The sequence below is a fragment of the Theropithecus gelada genome, chromosome X (genome assembly GCF_003255815.1).
Source record: "Theropithecus gelada isolate Dixy chromosome X, Tgel_1.0, whole genome shotgun sequence".
Lineage (NCBI taxonomy): Eukaryota > Metazoa > Chordata > Mammalia > Primates > Cercopithecidae > Theropithecus > Theropithecus gelada.
Genome location: NC_037689.1, coordinates 148,342,400 through 148,364,828, shown reverse-complemented (window position 1 = coordinate 148,364,828; position 22,429 = coordinate 148,342,400). Strand labels below are relative to the sequence as shown.

General features: G+C 38.4%; 1 protein-coding gene across 6 annotated transcripts in view; it reads left to right on the top strand.

Annotated features, from left to right (window-relative positions):
- Positions 1–22,429, top strand: part of CD99L2 (CD99 molecule like 2) — a 122,764-nt gene that overhangs the window by 68,949 nt on the left and 31,386 nt on the right. For 2 of the 6 annotated variants that reach the window (XM_025373566.1, XM_025373562.1), the window contains exons 3-4: positions 8,087–8,158; positions 9,226–9,300. The exons of 3 other annotated variants lie outside the window; for them this stretch is intronic. In XM_025373566.1, coding sequence (XP_025229351.1) covers positions 8,087–8,158; positions 9,226–9,300 — 147 coding nt within the window. Of the gene's footprint in view, positions 1–8,086; positions 8,159–9,189; positions 9,301–22,429 lie in introns of all 6 variants that reach the window. One more of the 6 variants, XM_025373561.1, reaches the window with a different exon arrangement.

Below are 22,429 nucleotides of genomic sequence, written 5' to 3'. Positions count from 1 at the left end.
ACATTTTTTGTTCTACATCAATGCAAGCTCAGGCTCTGGCAGAACAACTGATTCCACATGCATGTAGGCACTGCTCTCTCTTGAATGGCACCTGCAGATCTTCAGAGAAATGAGACTTTTCCAGAAACTGGGCATTGCAGGGCAGAACTGCACAAGTAATCAAGACTGTGTGGAACTATTTGGTACTGTAATTAAGACTGTGTGGTACTGGCATCACATAGGTCAATGGGACAGAATTGAGAATCTGAAAATAAACCTTTATATTTATGGTCAGTTAATTTTCTTTAAGACAGATAAACAAATACTTTTACACAAGAGTTGTTTGAGTCATGCAAATTTTAAGCTAATATTTACGTAAGTGGCACTTGCTTTTCTGGAACTTGCTCAAGTAATGGTTTCAGTAATTCCTCTTTTGTACCTATCTGTATCATAATGTAATTATACATAAATAAACTCATTTGGACAAGTTGTACTCTTGCATTTTACTGGTACAAAGTCAAATGGAAATTAGAGACAAAATTATCTCTAAACTGATGATGAGATAGATTAAATATATACATACATACACACACATAATGACTACAGATTATCACATGTGGTTCTGTTACCATACATATCCATCCACTGGGGTGTGTGGTCTTCACAGTGAGGTATGAGTTAGGGTACCCAAAATCTTCTTAAGGAGTAGTGTGCAAGCATTATCATTTTAAGGGAAAGACTTCCCGTATTCTCAACTTCCAAATATAGTTTTTACTAAAACAGAACTGCAACAACCCCCTTGCTATGGTTTGAAAGTTTTTCCCCTCCAAAATTCATGTTGAAATTTAATTCCCAATGTAACAGTATTGACAGGCAAGGTTTTCTTCTTCTTCTTCTTTTTGCTAAAAATGAGACAGGGTCTCGCTATGTTGCCTAGGCTAGACTTGAACTCCTAGGCTCAAGTGATCTTCCCACCTCCGCCTCCTGAGTAAGAGGTGATTGGGTCATGAGGGTTCTGCCCTCATGAATGAATTAACCCATTCATGGATTAATAGGTGAATGGATTAGTAGGTTATCATGGGAGTGGGACTAGTGGCTTTATAAGAAGGGAAAGAGAGACCTGAGCTAGCAACCAGCCCCACTTGGCATGTGATATCCGGTGCCACCTTGAGACTCTGCAGAGAGTCCCCACTTGCAAGAAGGCCCTCACTCACAAAATGCAGCACCTCAACCTTGGACTTCTCAGCCTCTATGACTGTAAGAAATAAATTCCTCTTTTTTATAAATTACCCAGTTTCAGCTGGGCGCAGTGGCTCACGCCTGTAATTCCAGCACTTGGGGAGGGTGAGGCAGGTGGATGACTTGGGGTCAGGAGTTTGAGACCAGCCTGGCCAACATGGTGAAACCCCGCCTCTACTAAAAATACGAAAATTAGCTGGGCATGGTGGCACATGTCTGTAATCCCAGCTACTTGGGAGGCTGAGGCAGGAGAATCACTTGAACCTGGGAGGCGGAGGTTGCAGTGAGCCAAGATTGCGCCACTGCACTCCAGCCTGAGCGACAGAGTGAGATTCCACCTCAAAAATAAATAAATAGGCCGGGCGCGGTGGCTCAAGCCTGTAATCCCAGCACTTTGGGAGGCCGAGACGGGTGGATCACGAGGTCAGGAGATCGAGACCATCCTGGCTAACACAGTGAAACCCCGTCTCTACTAAAAAACACAAAAATCTAGCCGGGCGAGGTGGCGGGCGCCTGTAGTCCCAGCTACTCGGGAGGCTGAGGCAGGAGAATGGCGTGAACCCGGGAGGCGGAGCTTGCAGTGAGCTGAGATCCGGCCACTGCACTCCAGCCTGGGCCACAGAGCGAGACTCCGCCTCAAAAAATAAAATAAAAATAAAAAAAAAAAAAATAAATAAATAAATAAATAAATAAATAAATAACCAACCAACCAACCAATCAACCAACCCAGTTTCAGGTATTCCGTTATAAGCAACAGAAAAAAGATTAAGACATTGTATTAGCCCATTCTCATACTGCTAATAAAGACATACCTGAGACTGGGTAATTTATAAAGGAAAGAGTTAATTGACTCATAGTTCAGCATGGCTGGGGAGGCCTCAGGAAACTTACAGTCATGGTGGAAGGAGAAACAAACATGTCCTTCATATGGAAGCAGCAAGGAGAAGTGCAGAGTGAAGGGGGAGAAAAGCTCCTTATAAAACCATCCAATCTTGTGAGAACTCATTATCACAAGAACAGCATGAGGGTAACCGCCCCCATGATTTAATTACCTCCCACTGGGTCCCTCCCATGACATGTGGGGATTATGAGAACTACAATAAGATCTGGGTGAGAACACAGCCAAACCATATCAGACATCCTTCTTTAAAAAAATAATTTATTGAGGTAAAATCATACAATATAAAATTAACCTTTTTATTTTTAAAAGTTATTGTGTATATTTGAGGTATATAACATGATATTGTGAGATGCATATACAACTTGATAAATAGTTACCCTAGTGAAGCAAGTTAATATATCCATCATTTCACATAATTACCCATTTTACTGTTTGACAAGAACAGCAATATTTCATTTAGCAAAAATTCCAAATACAATACAATGTTATCAGCTATAGTCCTCATGTTTTACATTAGATCGCTAGACTTGTTCATCTTATATATCTGCTACTTTGTATCTTTTCCCTTACTTATCGAGCAGTTTCTCTCTATTCTTTTATCCTCCCAACCCCAAATAACCACCAACCTACTTTCTGTATCTGTGAATTTATCCTGGATATTTTATATAAATGGAACTGGACAGCATGTAGCCTTTTGTGCCTGGCTTCTTTTGTGTAGCATAATGTGTTGGAGGCACTTCCATGTTGTAGCGTGTATCAGTACTTCATTCCTTTTTATGGCGAAGTAATACTCCATTGTGTAGACATACCACAATTTTGTTTATCCACTCATCAGTTGATGGACATTTGGTTGTTTCCACCTCTTGGCTTGTGAATAATGTTACTGTGAACATGCTATATACACGTACTTGTTTGGATACCTGTTTTAAATTCTTTTTGATATATACCTAGGAGTAGAATTTCTGGTTACTATGGTCATTCTGTTTAACTTTTTGAGGAACTGCCAAATTGTTTTCTACGGTGGTTGAAGCATTTTACATTCCCATCAGTAATGTATGAGGGTTCCAATGTATCTACATCCTTGCCAACTTGTTTTTTTTTTTTTTTTTTTTTAATGAAAGCCATCCTGGTGGGTGTGAGGTGGGACCTCATTGTGGTTTTCATTTGCATTTCCCTAAAGACTAATGACTAATGATCTCTTTGTACATTTATCATATATATGATTTGCAAATTTTCTCCCATTTTGTAGGTCGTCTTTTCACTTTCTTGATAACGTTCTTAGATGCACAAAAATTTTAAATTTTGGTTAATGTGTAATTTATCTGTTTTTTTCTTTTGTTGCCCATGCTTTGCATGTCATTGCTAAGTATCCATTGCCAAATCAAAGGTCATGAAGATTTACCCATATGTTTTCTTCTAAGAGTGGTTTTAGTTCTTATATTTAGATGTTTGGTCCATTTGAGTTAATTTTTGTATATGGTGAGAAGTATGGGTCCAGTTTCATTAGCCTATGGTTATCCAGCTGTCTGAGCACCATTTGTTGAAAAGACTGTCCTTTCTCCATTGAATGGTGTTGGCATCCTGTTGAAAATCAATTGACCATAAATATGAGGGTTTACTTCTAGACTCTCAATCCTGTAACATTGGTCTATATGTGTATTCTTAAGCTAATTCCACGGTATTTTGGTTACTGTAGCTTTGTAGTAAGTTTTGAAATTGAGAGGTGTGACTCCTTCTGTTTTGCTCTTAAGATTGATTTGGCTATTTAGGGTCCCACGCAATTCCATATGGATATTAGGATTAGCTTGTCCATTTCTGCACAAAAGGCAGTTGGTATTTTGATGGAGATTGCACAGGATCTGCAGATTAATTTGGAAAATATTGCCACTTTAACAATATTGAGTCTTGTAATCTATGGATGTAGGATTTCATTCCATTAATTTAGGTCTTTAATTTTTTAACAGGGTGTTATAACTTTCAGTGTACATTATACTTCCTTGGTTAAATTTATTTCTAACAGTTTTATTCTTTTTATTGCTATTATAAATGAAATTGTTTTCTTCTTTTGCTCTTCGTATTGATCATTGCTAGTGTATAGAAATACAGCTGATTTTCATGTATTGATCTTATATCTTGCAACTTTGCTGAACTCATTAGCTTTAATAGTTTTTAATTGGTGTGGATTCTTGAGGGTTTTCTATATATGAAATCATAGCATCTGTGAATAGAGATAGTTGGACTTCTTCCTTTCTAATCTCAGAGAGTTTCTTTTTCTTGACTAATTGCTCTAGTTAGAACTTCCATTACAGTGTTGAATAGGAGTGGTTAAGTGCTGATTCTAGGAAGAAGGCTTTCAGTCTTTCACCTTTAAGTATGCTGTCAATTGCAGATTTTTCAGATGCCCTTTATCAGGTTGAGGAAATTCTCTTTTATTTCCAGGAAGTTAACAGATGAGGCCAAAATAAACCATCTAAATGCTTTTTAAAATCCAATAGCCTAATTATCACTAAAAAGCACATACAGAGTAGACTCGATGGAGTAAGCAGAACAAAATGGGGAATTCTCTTCTATTCCTAATTTATTGAGTGTTTTTATCATGAAATAGTGGTTGACTTTCGTTAAATGCCTTTTCTGCATCAATGGAGGTAATCCTGTTTTTTTTTTTCTCCTTCCATTCTATTAATATGGGATAGTACATTGATTGATTTTACTATGTTGAACTACCCTTACGTTCCTGAGATAAACCCCTCTTGGTCATGATCAGTCCTAATATGGTGCTAGTTTTGGTTTGCTAGTATTTTATTGAGGATTTTTGCCTCTACATTCGTAAGAGGATTTTTACCTCTACATTCATAGCTATATTCTGTAGTTTTTGTGTGTATTTGTCTGACTTTGGTATTAACATACTACTGGCCTCATAGAATGAGTTAGGAAGTGTTCCCTTCTCTTGGTTTGTTTGTTTATTTACTTATTTGAAGAGTTTGAGGTTAATTGGTGTTGATTCCTTTTTAAATGTTTGGTAGAATTCAGCAATTAAGACTTCTGGTTCCAGAATTTTATTTGTGGGAAGTTTTTGGTTACTGACTCAATCTCTTGCTATAACTCTAGTCAGATTTTCTATTTCTTCTCGAGTCAGTTTAGCTAGTTGTGTTTTAATAGGAAGTTATCTGTTTCATCTAGGTTATTGAATTTATTTGGATTATAATTGTTCAAGATACTCCTTTCTAATTTTTTATTTCTCTAAGGTTGGTAATAATGTCCTCTCATTCCCGAAATTAGCAATTTGGGTCTTCTCTCTTTATCTTGGTAGGTCTGCTACAGTTTATCAATTTTGTTGATCTTAAGAGATCTTTCCTCTTTTGTTCTTTATTTTTCCCTTCTCTCTTTCATTTTATTTCTGCTATAATCTTTGGTGTTTTCTTCCTCTGCCTGCTTTAGGTTTAGTTTGCTCTTCTTTTTCTAGTTACTCTTTAAAATTGTTGTATAGGTTTTATTTTATAATAGTGAACTTAACTCTGCAATCCAGCTAGACGTGGAAGGGAATAAGGAAAATATGGAACCCAAAGAGCTGCAGTGAGTGCACAAAGATTATAGGATATTGAGAGCAAATGGGATTGAGGGGTGCTCTCTTGAGCTACAGAAGAAATAGTCTGGTGGTTAAGATAAAACAGGTCAAATTTATTAGAGTTGTCCACATTTGGCAATGGTGATCTTCTTGCTGGTCTTGCCATTCCTAGACCCAAAGTGCTCCATGGCTTCTGTGGCATTCATGGCCTCTTTGACCTTGCCAAAGACCACATACCTGCCATTCAACCACTCAGTCTTGGCAGTGGAGATGAAAAACTGGGAACCATTTGTATTCGATCTACCATTTGCTGTGGGCCAGATATCAGGACCTGTATGCTTCAGGTTGAAGTTCTCGTCATCAAGTTTCTCCTGGTAGTTAGATTTGCCACCATTACTGTTAGGGCATGTGAAGTCACCACCCTAGCACATAAACCCTGGAATAATTCTAGGAAAGTAAGAACCCTTATAACCAAATCCTTTCTCTCTAGTGCTCAGAGCATGAAAGTTTCCTGCTGTCTTTGGAACTTGTCTGCAAACAGTTTGAAGGAGACCTGGCCCAAGGACTCACCCTAGACAGCGACGATGTCGAAGAACACAGTGGACTTGACCAGGGTTGACGGTGGCAGTGTCTGCAAAGCCTTCTTTTTCTAGTTTATTAATGTGAAAGTTTAGGTTATCAATTTGAGATCTTTCTTTTTTTGATGTAGGCGTTTACAGCTATAAATTTCCCTCTGAGCACTGCTTTCAGTGTAACACACAAGTTTTGGTATGTTGTGTTTTCATTTTCACTGATCTCAAAGTATTTCATAATTTCCCTTGTGATTTTTTTTGACCTATTTGTTGTTTAGGAGTGTGCTCTTTAATTTCCATGTAATTGTGAATTTTCCAAATACCCTTCTGAAACTGATCTCTACTTTCATTCTGTTGTGCTGAAGAACATAATTTGTATGGCTTCAGTCTTTTTAAGTTTATTGAGATTTATTTTGTAACCTACATATGGTCTACCTTGAAGAATGTTTCACATGCACTTGAGTAGAATGTGTATTTTGTTATTGGGTGGTGTGTTCTATAGGTGTCTGTTAGGTCTAGTTGTTTTATAAAGTTGTTCAAGTCATATATATGTATCTGCCTAATTGTTTCTTCTGTGATTGAAAAGAAGATATTGAAATTTCCAACTATTATTGTTAAATCATCTGTTCTCTTCAATTTTGTAATTTTTTGCTTCATGTATTTTGGGGCTGTGTTGTTAGGTGTATATATATTTAAAATTATTATGTCTTCCTCTTGGATTGATCCTTTCATCATTATAAATAATTATAAATTGTCACTCTTTGACTCCATTAACAAGTTTTGTTATAATGTAAATCTTATCTGATATTAGTATAGCTACTCCAGCTCTCTTATGGTTATTGTTTGCATAGTATATCTTCTTCCATCCTTTTACTTTCAACTTATGTTTTTTAGAGATGGGGTCTTGCTTTGTTGCCCAGCCTGGAGTGCAGTGGCTATTCACAGGCATAATCATAGTGCACTAGAGCCTCAAACTTATGGGCTTAAGCAATTCTCCTCCCTGATACTCCCAAGTGGCTAGGACTATAGGCACATGACAGTACACCTGACCTCAACTGATTTCTATTTTTGCTGTTTGTTTTCTGAATAGTCAGTAATTATTGAGTACTTGCTGTATTCAAAGCTAAACCTGTTTCACCTTTGCCTTTCCCATTCCTTAAATTGTTTTCTCTGATATTTCCACTAGTGAGAATATGTACAACATAGTCTTGATGTTTATGAAGAGAAACTATTGGAAAAAACCTCATGCACATTGTATAATTCTTGTGAAAGTTATCTACAATTTTAAAGGAATATGGTTGAGTTCAAAGACCTAATATTTCCAATAGTAGCCACACTTATATAAAATATTGTGTGCATATGTTGTAACCACTTTCAGTTTATGAAATACTCCCATATTCCACTAAGAATGTAACCTTAGTCTATCCCTCAGCAGGATTATTTATGTTTAAAGTGCCAGGTTGATAGTTGTGGAACCAAGGCTTGGAGACCTTAAGGATCATGCTCAGGCTGTGGAACTCCCTGGAACATGTGTCATCTCCAGCAGATCTGGGCACAAGCCCAGGTTCAGTAATCACCAGGTCACATGTGAGACCATGTCCACCTTACCACCCTCAGCCTCCAAAGAAAAGTGAGCTGAACTCATCTCATTTAAACCTATATCATTTTGTCATCCTTTTCAGTATGATTCTCTGGAGCTCCTAGATAGAGGGGCCTCAAGGACCAAGACAAGGATATTCTACTCACAATGTGACTTCCCCAAGTCATAGAGTAGCTGCTGTGTTTTGTTACTAAATGTGCTCCCCTTGCTGTCCTCCCTCTCCCTTTTAGAGCCATGGGATCACACCACCACCACCACAACCAATAGGCCAGGAATCACCAGAGCTCCAGCAAAACCTCCAGGTAATGTGGCTGCCTTAAGGAGGGCAGTGAGGAAGGGCCCTCTGGAGTTCCCTCTGGGGTAGCATGCAAGTGAACTACCTATAGTTTTAAGACCCATGTGTGCAGAAATAACCAAGGCGTCCATGTGAACACTGAGTTTAACTTAATGGAGTGCATACCTGGCTGATCACTATGCCTTCTGTGTTTTTTATGAAAAGTCCTGCCTGGGAAAATTTCAAGAGGAAAATGCATTTGGACTTCTTCCCCTTTTTAGCCATTTCATTTTCTAAAATCAGGAAAAATGTAATTGTTTAGGTTTTATGAAGCTGATCAAGCATTTTCTTTAGGCAGATGGAACATTTTGGAATGGCATTTATTTTACAGTGTCATCTTTCAGTAAAGGATTTTGGGACCTGGTTCTTCTTAACAACTCTTTCCTGTTGTCACTTGACCCTCTCTTCAGATGGGCCATTTTACCATTTAGACATCTTCACTGATGTAAAGAAAAACGTGACTGTGTGGCTGGCTTCCCAGTCATTGCTCCCATTCAGCAACTTGTTACCAGTGGTCGGGGGCATGATAATAGGTTCTGTGCAGTAGAGAGCTACCTTTCTTCTGAAGAGACAGTGATGATCCAAGAAAGTCACTGCTGCTTTATGATTTGCCCTCATTTCTTCACATTTCCACATTCAAAGGGGTGCTTCATGACCACATGACCTCTCCCTTTTGGTTGTCCTGTTTATGGACTCTGTGTACCTGGTTTCGAATTTTGGGTTAATACCTACAATCAGTGAGTATATTGTTAAAATGGTCTGACTGCTAGCCTAAGCAGAGCATACCTACGAATATAAATTAATTGCAAAACTGGTGGTATTCTGCAAAGTCGGAAAGTAGTAACTTTTTCTATCCTGCAGATATTTTCATTATCAATGTCTGTACACAGAATCGGATTCCAATATAAGTCTCTTTGTCTTAACCCATTGTTAGTACTGATCAGTTGACCCCATGGGCATTTTGCTTATTTTGGAATCTTATACCCAGTTGTTAATCAGTTGGCTGTTTCTTTTATGTTTTGGGGCCCACTGAAGGTAGTGGATTTGACTTGGCTGATGCTTTCGATGATCAAGATAATGGCCGCAGGAAACCGGGTATAGGAGGAAGAGGTAAGTCCTTGCTGGTTGAAACTACTACAGGATTCTGTCTCATTAATTACAATATCCCACAGAGCCAGAGTCAGTCTGGGCTTGGCAGAGCTGGAGGCACTTGAAGCCAGTGGAGAACCCTATAACAGTAGTTCTCAAACCTTTTTTGTCTCGGGACTCCCCAAATCATTGAGATCTCAAGAGATTTTTGTTTATGTGGGTCACGTTTACCAATGCTCATCATCTTAGAATTTAAAACTGAAAGACTTTATTAATCTAAAATGAACAACATTAAACCCGTACATTTAACATACATAACATTTTTATGAGAAATAACTATGCTTGACGAGACAAAAACTTGTATTGAGGAGAATGGCATGATGTTACATTTTTGCAGATTTCTCTCATGTCTGGCTGGATGGAAGTAGCTGGATTCTCACAGGCACTTTATTCCATCGCGAGATGTTGTTTTGGTTGAAGTATATGAAGGAAATCTGGCCTCACACCCATACTCAGGGGGGAAAGGGAGGAATATTTTCACAGACTTTTCAGATCTTTGTGGATAATCTTGGATAGGACACCAAAACTTGGCCCCAACAAAAGCGGTTGTTTCTTACAGGTTAAGCATAGTGTGGAGTGTGAAACTCTATCAGTACACTTTCCACACTTGGTTCCGTGGGACTCTTTTGTCCTTTCAATGGATCTTTTACCCATTCATGGTTTTGTAACATTGCATGTTGGTCATTTGGAAAATATTAGTGCCTTGAGGTTTTTCGAGCTTCCAAGTAATGCCATGCGTCATTGTGTAAAACTGAAAGTCATATTTGTTCATATCATCACCCATCTCATTTCAAAAAAAATGTATTGGGGAAACTGTTAAACTCACAGTGGTAGAGAAAGATGTTTTTGAAGTTCTAACTTTTCCTTGAAATCTTATCATTGGCAACAAGTACCATGAGTGGCTTTCTTTAAATTGACAGACTCGTTCATTTTCAAGAAAACATCTAACAGACATTCAAGTTGGCAAAACCATAGTTAGTTTAAAAAAAACTTTAAATATTGATTAAGTACTCTTCAAGTCACTTTTTCAAGGAAAAAAATCTTCTTTGAGAGGAATGGCTCATACTGCTCAGAATGGAAATAATCACATAAGTTGTTTTTTTCATGTCAACTTTTGTATTTCCGTGTGCCACATAAATGCTTGAAATGTACTTCCTGTTTTGTTAGAGAATATTAAAAGGTCATGCTCTAATACAATTAAAAAATTTTCAACTTCCTCATGTTAGTTTTCCAGTGTTGCTGAACATACTATCATAAACTTAGTAGCTAAAACAGTGTTCAATTATTTTCTAGGTTTCCCTGCACTGCTGAAGTTCAGTCATTTAAGTGTCAAAACTTTTTTGACAAAATGACCCTTGATTCTCAACTTTCTCTTTACCTACTTTTTAAAAATTAAACTTTCATTTTTAGATAATCATTGATTCATGTGTAGTTGTAAGAAATAATAGAGAAGGATCCCTTGTACCCTTCACCCAGTTTCCCCTAATAGCAGCATCTTGAAAATTGTACTCTACTCTCAAAGCCATATGTTGACATAGATATAATCTATGCATTTATTCAAATTTCCTAGTTTTGTTTGCACTCACATGTGTGTGTGTCTTCTCTGCACTTTTATCACGTGTGTAGGTTTGTGTATCTATCATCACAGTCAGATACAAACAGTTCCATCGCCGTAAGTATGCCATGATTACATTTTATAACCACACCCACCTTCCTACAATTTTATTTCCCCTTCCCCATCCCTTTCCTAATCTCTGGCAACCATTGATCTGTTTTCCATTTGTAAAATGTTGTCATTTCATGACATTCAGTTTTGGGGGAGGCAAAAAGAAAAGTTGTATTTAAAAAATGTTATGTAAATATAATTATAAAGTAGGCAACCCTTTGGAATTGGCCTTTTTCATGTATAATTCAGTTGGCATCCATTCATATTGTTGGGTGTATCAGTTGCTCATTCATTCTTATTGCCAAGGAGTATTCCATGGGATGGATGTACCACAGTTTGTTTACTTGATGTATTGAAGCCAGTTTTGGCTATTATGAACAAGGCTGCTGTAAACTCTCATGCATAGTATTTTTGTGTGAACATAAATTTCTCTTTCTTTATGAGTAAATGCCCAAGAGTGCGATGACTGGATCACATGGTTGTTACATGTTTAGTTTTATAAGAAATGATCAGTTTTCCATGAAGGTTGTAATATTTTGCAATCCCTAAAGCATTGTGTCAGTGCCATTTTCTCTGTATCTTCACCAGCATTTGGGCTATCACTATTTCTGTTTTAGTCATTTTATAAGTGTGTGGTAATATCTTGTTGTGGTTTAGTTTGCATTTCTCTGGCTAATGATATTGAACACCTTTTCATGTATTCGTTTGCCATCCGTATATCCTATTCAGTGGAATGTCTGTTCATGTCTTTGGTCCATTTTCTAATTAGATTTTTTGTTTTTCTTACTACTGAGTTTGAGAGTTCCTTAAATATTGTAGACGTTTGTCCTTAGTCAGATATGTGGTTTGCAAATACTTTCTTCCATTCTGTAGCTTGTCTTTTCATCCTCTTAACAGAGTCTTTTGCAGAAGTTTTAGATTTTGATGATGTCTAGTTTGTCAATTTTTCCTTTTATCGATCGTACTTATTTTTTTTTTGCCCAAGACAGGGTCTCACTCTGTTTCCCAGGCTGCAGTGCAGTGGCATGATCATGGTTCACTGCAGCCTTGACCTTACGGGCTCAAGTGATCCTCCCCACTCAGCTTCCCAAGTAGCTGGGACTATAGTTGCGCACTACCACACCTGGCTAATTTTTGTATTTTTTGCAGAGATAAGGTCTCACTGTGCTGCCCGGGCTGGTCTTGAACTCCGGGCTCAAGCCATCTACCCATCTTAGCCCCCCAAAGTGCTAGGATTATAGGCATGAACCACTGCACTCGGCCTGGATCGTGCTTTTGATGCCAAATCTAAGAACAAGATCTTTGTCTATACCTAGGTTTTATAGATTTTCTCCTGTGTTTTTTTTCCTGAAACTTCACTTGCTTGCCCGTGAATGTCTAATTGTTCTAGGACCATTTGTTAAAAAGACTATCTGCCCGTTGAATTGCTTTTGAGCCTTAAAAAAATCATTTGGAATATAACTGTTTTTGTTGCACTTGGTATCCTTATATTTTGTTGAGGAATTTTGCATCTATATTACTAACAGAAATAGGTTTGTAGTTTTTTTTGTGATGTCTTTGTCTGGTTTTGATATCAGCACACTACTGATTTCATTGGCTTATTTAGGTAGTGTTGTCTCCTCTTATTTTCTGGAAGAGTTGCTGAAGAATTGCTGTTAATTATTTAAATATTTTATAGAATTTATCAGTGAAGGCATATGACTCTGGGCTTTTCTTTTGGGAAAGTTTTTCGTATTATTCTATCTATTATGGATCTATTCAGATTTTCTATTTCCTTTTTAAATTTTTTTTTTTTTTTTTTTTTTTTTTTGAGACGGAGTCTCGCTCTGTCGCCCAGGCTGGAGTGCGGTGGCGCGATCTCAGCTCACTGCAAGCTCCGCCTCCCAGGTTCACGCCATTCTCCTGCCTCAGCCCCCCGAGTAGCTGGGACTACAGGCGCCCGCCACCGCACCCGGCTAATTTTTTGTATTTTTAGTAGAGACGGGGTTTCACTGCGTTAGCCAGGATGGTCTCGATCTCCTGACCTCGTGATCCGCCCGTCTCGGCCTCCCAAAGTGCTGGGATTACAGGCGTGAGCCACCGCGCCTGGCCTTAAATTTTTTATTTATTTATTTTTTTGATGCTCTATACCTTCAGAGAATCTTCTCTAGTAACAAACTGTGGAAATGACCCCTGAAAGTAGAATCTTAAGTCTCTTTTATTGCAGTCACCTTCGTGGGCGTGAAGTGGTGTCTTATTGTCTTATTGTGGTTTTGATGTGCATTTCCCTAATGCTAATGAAATCAAGCATCTTTTCATGTGCTTTATTGAATATTGCTTATGTTTTTTGGAGAAATGTCTATTCAAATCCTTTGTCCATTTTAAATTGGGTTATTGTGTTTTTATTGGTGAGTTTCAGTTTTATTTTTATTTTGTTTTATTTAATTTAATAGAGACAGGATCTCACCATGCTGCCTAAGCTGGTATTGCACTCGTGGGCTCAGGTAATGCTCCTGCCTCAGCCTCCCAAAGTGCTGGGATTACAAGGCATGAGCCACCACACCTGGCCAGATTTTCTCTTTCTTCTTGGGTCAACTTCAGTAGTTTGTATCTTTCTAGGAGTTTGTCCATTTCATCTAGGCTGTCCAATTTATTGGCATACTTCTGTCAATGATATTCCCTTAAAATCCTTTTCATTTCTATTAGGTCATTAGTCTTATCCTCTCTTTCATTTCTGATTTCAGTAATGAGTCTTCTGTCCTTTTCTTTGTCAGTCTTGCTAAAGGTTTGTCAATTTTGTTGATCTTTTCAAAAACCATCTTTGGTTTTTATAGACTTTATTGTTCTTCTGTTACTTATTTCATTTGTTTCTACTAGAGATGGGGTTTCACCATGTTGGCCAGGCTGGTCTCTTGGCCAGGCTGTTCTCAAACTCCTGACCTCATGATCTGCCCACCATGATCTCTCAAAGTGCTGGGATTACAGGCATGGGCCACCGTGCCTGGCGAGATCTTTGTTTTTTGTTTAGGTTGGCATTTACTGCTATAAAGTTCTCTCTCAGGACTGCTTTTGCTGCATCTCATAAGTTTTGGTATGTTGTGTTTCTATTTTTATTTGTGTCAAGAATTTTTTTGATTTCCCTTTTGATTTCTTCTTTGACCCATTGGTTGCTCAGGAGAATGTTGTTTAATTTCTACACATTTGTGAATTTTCCAATTCTCTGTTAACTTCTAGTTTTGTACCATCGTGGGTGGAAAAGACACTTGATTTGATTTCAGTCTTGTTAAATTTGTTAAGACCTTTTCTGTGACCTAACATGTGACCTGGAGAATGTTCCATGTGTGCTTGAAAAGAATGTGTATTCTGCTGCTGTTGGATAGAATGTTTTGTATATGTCTGTTAGGTCCATTTGGTCTAGAGTGTTGTCCTGGCCCACTGTTTCTTTATTGATTTTCCTGTCTGGATGACCTGTCCATTGTTGAAAATGTAATATTTTCATCTTCTTAACCGGGTCTTTTACAGAGGAAATGTTTTAATTTTCACAAGGCAGATGTATCAGTTTTTCTTTTTATGGAACGTGGCTTTGTTGTCAATTGTGTGAACTCTTTACCAAGCTCTCAGTCCCAAAGATTTTTTTATGTTTTCTTTTGAAGTTTCATAACTTTAAGTAAAGACGATCACCCATTTTGAGCTCATTTTTAATAAGGTGTGCGGATTAGGTTGAGATTCATTGTTTTTACCTATTGATGCCCAGTTTGTTCAGCTTTACCTATTGATGCCCACTCCAGCACCATTTGTTCAAAAGGCTATGCTTTATCAAATTGCTTTTGTACCTTTATCAAGAATCACTTGAGTGTATTTGGGGTCTTTTTGCGCTCTTCATTCTGTTCGATTGATCTGTGTGTCTGTCCCTCAGCCACTGTTCTGATTACTATAACTATAAATTCAGCTTTAATATTGGTTAGAGTAATTTGTTCCACTTTATTCTGCTTTGTCAAGTTCTTTTAAGGCTCTTCTAGGGCCTGTGCCTTTCCATATAATTTTAGATTAAGTTTGTCTTTGCCTAGTCTAGAAAAAATCTTACTGGGATTATGATAGGATGTGTATTAAACATAGATCCGTTTTGGGACAGTTGACATTTTTACTTTGTGGAGTCTTCTAATCCGTGAATACAGTATGTCTCTCAACTGATTTATGTCTTCTTTGATGTCTTTTCTTGAGAACACTGTAATTTTCGGTATAGAGGATCCCATATATGTTTAAATGTATGTTTAAATATTTTCTTTTCTAGCCGGGCGTGGTGCCTTACGCCTGTAATCCCAGCACTTTAGGAGGCCGAGGCGGGCAGATTACGAGGTCAGGAGTTCAAGACCAGCCTGACCAACATGGTGAAACCCAGTCTCTAATAAAAATTTAAAAATTAGTGGGGCGTGGTGGCACGCACCTGTAATCCCACCTACTCAGGAGGCTGAGGCAGGAGAATCGCTTGAACTCGGAAGGTGGAGTTTGCAGTGAGCCGAGATCACGCTGTTGCACTCCAGCCTGGGTGACAAAGTGAGTCTCTGTCTCAGAAAAAAAAAAAAAAAAAAAAAAAAAAAAAAGGCCAGGTGTGGTGGCTCATGCCTGTAATCCCAGCACTTTGGGAGGCTAGGCGGGCAGATCACAAGGTCACGAGATTAAGACCATCCTGGCTGACATGGTGAAGCCCCATCTCCACTAAAAATACAAAAAATTAGCCAGGTGTGGTGGTGGGTGCCTGTAGTCCCAGCTACTCAGGAGACTGAGGCAGGAGAATGGCGTGAACCTGGGAGGCAGAGCTTGCAGTTAGCCAAGATCGCACCACTGCACTCCAGCCTGGGCGACAGAGGGAGACTCCATCTCAAAAAAAAAATTGTCTTTTCTTTTTTTTGAGACTGAGTCTTGCTCTACTGCCCAGGCTGGAGTGCAGTGGCATGATCTCGTCTCACTGCAGCCTCCACCTCCCCAGCTCAAGCAAGATTCTCCCACCTCAGCCTCCCAAGTAGCTGGGACTACAGGCACATACCACCACACCTGGCTAATTTTTGTATTTTAATAAAGATGGGGTTTCACCATGTTGCCCAGGTTTCAAACTCCTGAGCTCAGGTGATCTGCCCGCTTTGTCCTCTTAAAGTACTGGCATTATAGGCGTGAGCCACTGTCCCATCCTAAATATTTTCTTTGGAGCAATTGTGAATGGCAGTGTCTTTTTAATTTTGGGTTTAATATGTTCACTACTATTATATGTGATTGATATTATTGATCTTGTATCCTGAGACCTTGCTGAATTCCCTTATTAGTTATAGGAATTTTTTGTAGATTTCTTGGAATTTTCTATGTACCCGATCATGTCATCCGCAAACAGAAACATATATAGTTCTTCCTTTCCAATCTGTATATATTTTTTCATGTTGCAATGCTAGACATTTCAGTACCATGTTAAATAAGAGTGGTAAGAGTGATGTCCTTGCTCTGTTTCGGACCTTAGAGAAAGAGTGTTTAGTCTTTCACCATTAAGTCTGCTGATAGCTATACGTGTTTTCTAGATGTTCTTTATGAAGTTGAGATAGTTCCCCTTTATATCTAATTTGCTGAAAGTATTTTTTTTTCCATAAATGGGTGTTAGATTTTTTCATGTCCATTGATATGATTTGTCTTCTTTGGCCTGTTGACAGGGTAGATTACATTGATTGATTTTCAAGTATTGATCCAGCTTGCCTGACTGGAATAAATTCAATTTTTCATGCTGTTTAATTCTCTTTATGCATTCTACTATGTTTGCTAATATTTTGTTGACGATTTGGCATGTAAATTGATGAGAGACATTAGTGTGTGTGTGTGTGTATGTGTATATATATATATATATATATATATATATTTTTTTTTTTTTTTAAATATGGTCTTGATATAGTTTGGTTCTGTGTCCCCACCCAGATCTCATCTTGAATTGTAATCCCCAGGTGTCTAGGGAGGGACCTGGTGGAAGGTGATTGGATCATAGGGATGGTTCCCCATGCCGTTCTCATGATAGTAAGTGAGTTCTCACGAGAGCTGATGATTTTTGAAGTGTTTGGCAGTTCCCGCTTTGCTCCTCTCTCTCTCCTGCCACCTTGTGAAGATGCCTATCTCCCCTTTGCCTTCCACTATAATTGTAAATTTTCTGAGGCCTCCCCAGCCATGAGGAACTGTAAGTCAATTAAACCTCTTTTCTTTATAAATTATCCTGTCTCAGGCAGTATCTTTATATCAGTGTGAAAATGGACTAATACAGGTCTTTATCTGTGTTTGTTACCAGGGTAATACTGGCCTTACAAAATGAATGGGGAAGAAATTTCCTCCTGTCTCCTTTCTGGAAGAGATTGTATACAATTGGTGTTAATTCCTTTTTAAATGTTTGGTAGAATTCTCCAGGTAAATCACCAAGTCCTGGAGGTTTCTTTTTTTTAGGAGACTTTAATTGAATTAATTAATGGTTATAGGAATATTCAGGTTGTGTATTTCATCTAGGTTGAGGTTTGTTTTTTGTTGTTGTTGTTGTTGTTGTTTTTTTGAGACGAAGTTTCACTTTTGTTGCCCAAGCTGGAGTGCAAAGGCGTGATCTCGGCTCACCGCAACCTCCGCCTCCGCCTCCCAGGTTCAAGTGAATCTCCTGCCTCAGCCTCCCGAGTAGCTGGGATTACAGGCATGCACCACCACACCTGGCTAATTTTATATTTTTAGTAGTGACGGGGTTTCTCCATGTTGGTCAGGCTGATCTCGAACTCCTGACTCAGGTGTGATCCACCCACCCAAAGTACTGGGATTACAGGTGTGAGCCTCCGTGCCCGGCTGAGTTTTTTATTATTGTGGTAAGCATACATATAAAATTTACTGTTTTAACCATTTTTAAGTTGTATAATTCGGTGGTACTTAGTAGACATTTGCCTCTCCTTTAGTATTTCCTGGGCATTGGATCCGGGACCCCCTGCAAATACCAAAATCCTTTGATGCTCAATTCTCTGATATGAAATGGCATAGTATTTGCATATAACCAACACATATCCTCCCATATAGTTTAAATCATTTCCAGATTACTTATAATACCTAATATAGTATAATGCTGTATGGTTATTATACTGCATTTTAAAAATTTATATTATTTTTATAGTTGTATTACTTTTTGTTTTTGGTTCTTTGAATATTTTGATCCATGATTGGTCAAACACATGGTTCTGGATGCGGAACCTATGGATATGGAGGCTCATTGGTATTCACAATGTTGTGCAGCTATTACCATGATCATTTCCAAAAGTTTTTCATCAGCCCAGTTAGAATCCCTATGCCCATACAACAGTAACTCCTCATTTCTCCTTACTCCTAGCCCCTGGTAACCTCTGTTATACTTTCTATCTCTAAGAATTTGCCCATTCTAGGTACCTCTTATAAGCAGAATTGCACAAGATTTGTTCTTTTGTGTCTGGTTTATTTCACTTAATATAATGTTTTCTAGGTTTTTTCATGTTGCGGCATGTACCAGAGTTTCTTTCTTTTAAGGCTGAATAATATTGCATTATATGTATATACCATATTTTGTTTATCCATTTATATGTTGATGGCCATTTGTGTTGTTTCCACCTTTTAGCTGTTGTGAATAATGCTGTTAGGAACATTGGCGTACAGATATCTGTTAGAGTCTCTGCTTTCAATTCATTTGGGTATGGACCTAGAAGTGGAATTGCTGGATCATATGGGAACTCTGTTTCACATTTTGAGGAAGTGCCAAACTGTTTTCCACAGCAGCTGCACCATTTTACATTCCCACCAGCAATATACCAGGGTTCCAATTTCTTCATGTCCACACCAATACTTGTAATTTTTCATTTTTCTTTTAATAATAGCCATCCTAATGGGTGCAAACTGGTATCTCATTGCAGTTTTTATTTGATATCCCTAATGACTAATGACACTGAGCATCTTTTCATGTGCTTATTGGTCATTTGTATATCTTCTTTGAAGATATGTCTATTCAGGTCCTTTGCCCATTTTAAAACCGTTTTTTTGTTTGTTTTTGTTTTTTCCCTTTTTTTTTTTTGAGACAGGGTCTTGCTTTGTCACCCAGTCTGGAGTGCAGTGGTATGATCTCAGCTTACTGCAACCTCCACCTCCGGGCTCAAGCAATCCTCCTACTTCAGCCTCCTGAGGAGGTGGGACTACAGGTGTGCCACCACACCTGTCTAATTTGTGTGTGTGTGTGTGTTTTTTGTTTTTTTGTTTTTTTTTGGTGGAGACAGGATTTCACCATGTTGTCCAGGCTGGTCTTGAACTTCTGGACTCAAGTAATCCACCTGCCTCAGCCTCCCAAAGTTCTGGGATTACAAGCATGAGCCACTTTGCCTAGCCTTAAATATCAGGGTTTTTGTTGTTGTTGACTTGTGTAAGTTCTTTATATAGTGTGGATATTAATCCCTTATTGGATGTAAGATTTGTAAATATTTTCTCCCAAGAGAGTAAAAAGAGTTATCTTTTTACTCTCTTGAAGTTGTCCTTTGATGCACAAAAGTTTTTAATTTTAGACTGGGCGTGGTGGCACATGCCTATAATCCCAGCACTTTGGGATGCCAAAGCAGGTGGATGGCTTGAGCCCAGGAGTTTGAGGCCAGCCTTGCCAACATGGGGCAACCCTGTCTGTACAAAAAATACAAAAATTAGCTGGGCATGGTGGTGTAAGCCTGTAGTCCTAGCTACTCAGGAGGCTAAGATAAGAAGGTCACTTGAGTCTGGAAGGCGGAGGTTGCAGTGAGTGGCATGATTGTGCCACTGCGCTCCAGCCAGCTTGGTTGACAGAGTGAGACCCTGTCTCAAAAATTTTTAAATTTTGATGAAGATCAGTTTATTTATTTTGTTTTTGTTGTTGATGTTGCCTGTGCTTTTGGTATCATATCCAGGAAATCATCTTCAAATCCAATATCATGAAACGTTTTTGTAATGTTTTCTCCTGAGAGTTTTATAGTTTTAGCTTTTATATTTAGTTCTTTGAACTATTTCTTTTTTTCATGCCACCATGTCTAAGAATCTTCTATCTATTTTGAGTTAATTTTTGTATATAGTATAGGTCAGGGTCCAAAGTCATTCCTTTGCATGTGGATATCCAATTTTCCCAGCACCATTAGTTGAAAAGACTGTCCTTTCCCCCATCTAATGGTCTTGACATACTGTTGAGAATCTAGTGACCAAGGGTTTATATCTGGGCTTGCTTTCTTCCTTCCTTCCTCCTCTCTCTTCCCTTTTCCTTTCCTTTCTCCCCTTTCCCTCCCTCCCTCCCTCCCTCCCTCTCTCCCTCCCTTCCTTCCTTTTGCCTCCCTCCCTCCCTTCCTTCCTTCCTTCTTCCCTCCCTCCCTCCCTTCTTCTCCTTTTTTTTTTTTTTTTTTTTGACAGGGTCTCACCCTGTCGCCCAGGCTGGAGTATAGTGGTGTGATCACGGCTCACTCCAGCCTCCACCTGGGCTGAAGTGATCTTTCCATCTCAGCCTCTCAAGTAGCTGGAACCACAGGTGCATGTCACCACACTTGGCTAATTTTTTTGTATTTTTTGTAGAGATGGGATTTCACTATGTTGCCAGACTGGTCTTGAGCTCCTGGGCTCAAGCAGTGTACCTGCCTCAGCCTCCCAAAGTGCTGAGATTACAGGTGTGAGCCACTGCACCCGGCCTATTTCTGGGCTTCCTAATATATTTCATGGGTTTGTATGTCTGTTCTTGATGTCAGTACCACACGTGTTGTGATATTTGTAGTTTTGTAGTAAATTTAAAAATCAGGAAGTGTGAATCTTCTATGTTCTTTTTCTTTTTTTTTTTTTTTGAGACGGAGTCTCGCTGTGCTCCCAGGCTGGAGTGCAGTGGCGTGATCTTGGCTCACTGCAAGCTCCGCCTCCCGGGTTCATGCCATTCTCCCGCCTCAGCCTCCCAAGTAGCTGAGACTACAGGCGCCCGCCACCACGCCCGGCTAGTTTTTTGTGTTTTTAGTAGAGACGGGGTTTCACCATGTTAGCCAGGATAGTCTCGATCTCCTGACCTCGTGATCCACCCGCCTCGGCCTCCCAAAGTGCTGGGATTACAGGCTTGAGCCACCGCGCCCGGCCAAATCTTCTATGTTCTTTTTCTAGATTGTTTTGGCTGTTTGAGGTTCCTTGAAATTCCGTGTGAATTTTAGGATGAATTTGTCTATTTCTGCAACAAATGTCATTGGGATTTTGGTAGAGATTCCATTGGATCTGTAGATTGCTTTAGATAGTATGCATTGCCATTTTAACAATTTAGCATCTTCTAATCCATGAACACAGGATTAGGTTGTATTTTGGTAGTTGGTGGTTTTTGAGAAATTGGTCCGTTTCTTCCAAGTTGTCAAATATGTGAGCTAAAAAAGTTCATATTATTCCATTATTATTGTTTTACTGGTTGCAAGATCTATAATGTCCCATTTCAGTCCTTTTATTGGCATATCATCTTTTTTAACTTTTATGTTTGTTACTAAGGCTAGAGGTTTATCCCTTTTTACTATATAAATAAGCTTTTGGTTTTATTATTTTTTTTTTTAGTATTGCATTCCTATTTTCAATTTCATGGATCTCTGCTCTTGTGTGTATTATTTCTATCTGCTTGCTTTGGTTTTGTTTTTCTAGTATCTAGCTAGCTTCTTTTTCTAGCATCTCGAATTAGTAACTTGGGTTATTTATTTGAGGCTTTTCTTGATATCTAACTTATGCATTGAATACTATAAACTTCTCTCTGCACTGCTTTAGATCCCACGTATTTTGCTATGTTGTGTTTTCATTTTCACACAGTTCTATGTATTTTAAAAAATTTCCTTTGAAACTTTTTCTTTGACCCTTGTTTTATTTAGAAGTATGTTGTTTAATATCCAAATGTTTAGAGATTTTCTTGTTTTCTATTGTTTCTTCTCTGTTTCTAATTTGAATTAAGTATAATTAATGATACCTCTCTGCATAATTTCAATACTTTTAACTTTGTTGAAGTTTATTTCCTGGTTCATAATATGATCTCAGGCGAATATTCTGTGAGTGGTTAAACAATTGTTTACTCTGCTGTGATTGGCTGGTGTGTCCTGTTGTGCCGATTAAATCCCATTGGTTGATTATTGTTCACTTCTTCAATATCCTTGTAGATTTTCTGTCTAGTAATTCAACCAGTTGCTGTGAGTCCCCAACTATAAATGTGTGTTTGCTTATTTCTCCTTTTAGCTCTATCAGGTTTTACTTAATGTGTCTAGACACTCTATTGTTAGGTGCACACACTTTCAGGATGATTATGTCTTCCTGCTAGATTGGTCCTTTTATCATTTTGTAATATCCCTCTTTATTCTATCTGAGAACTGTTGGGTCATGACTTGACTTACTGTATTGTTTTTGTACTTTCTTTGCAGAAGATTCAGA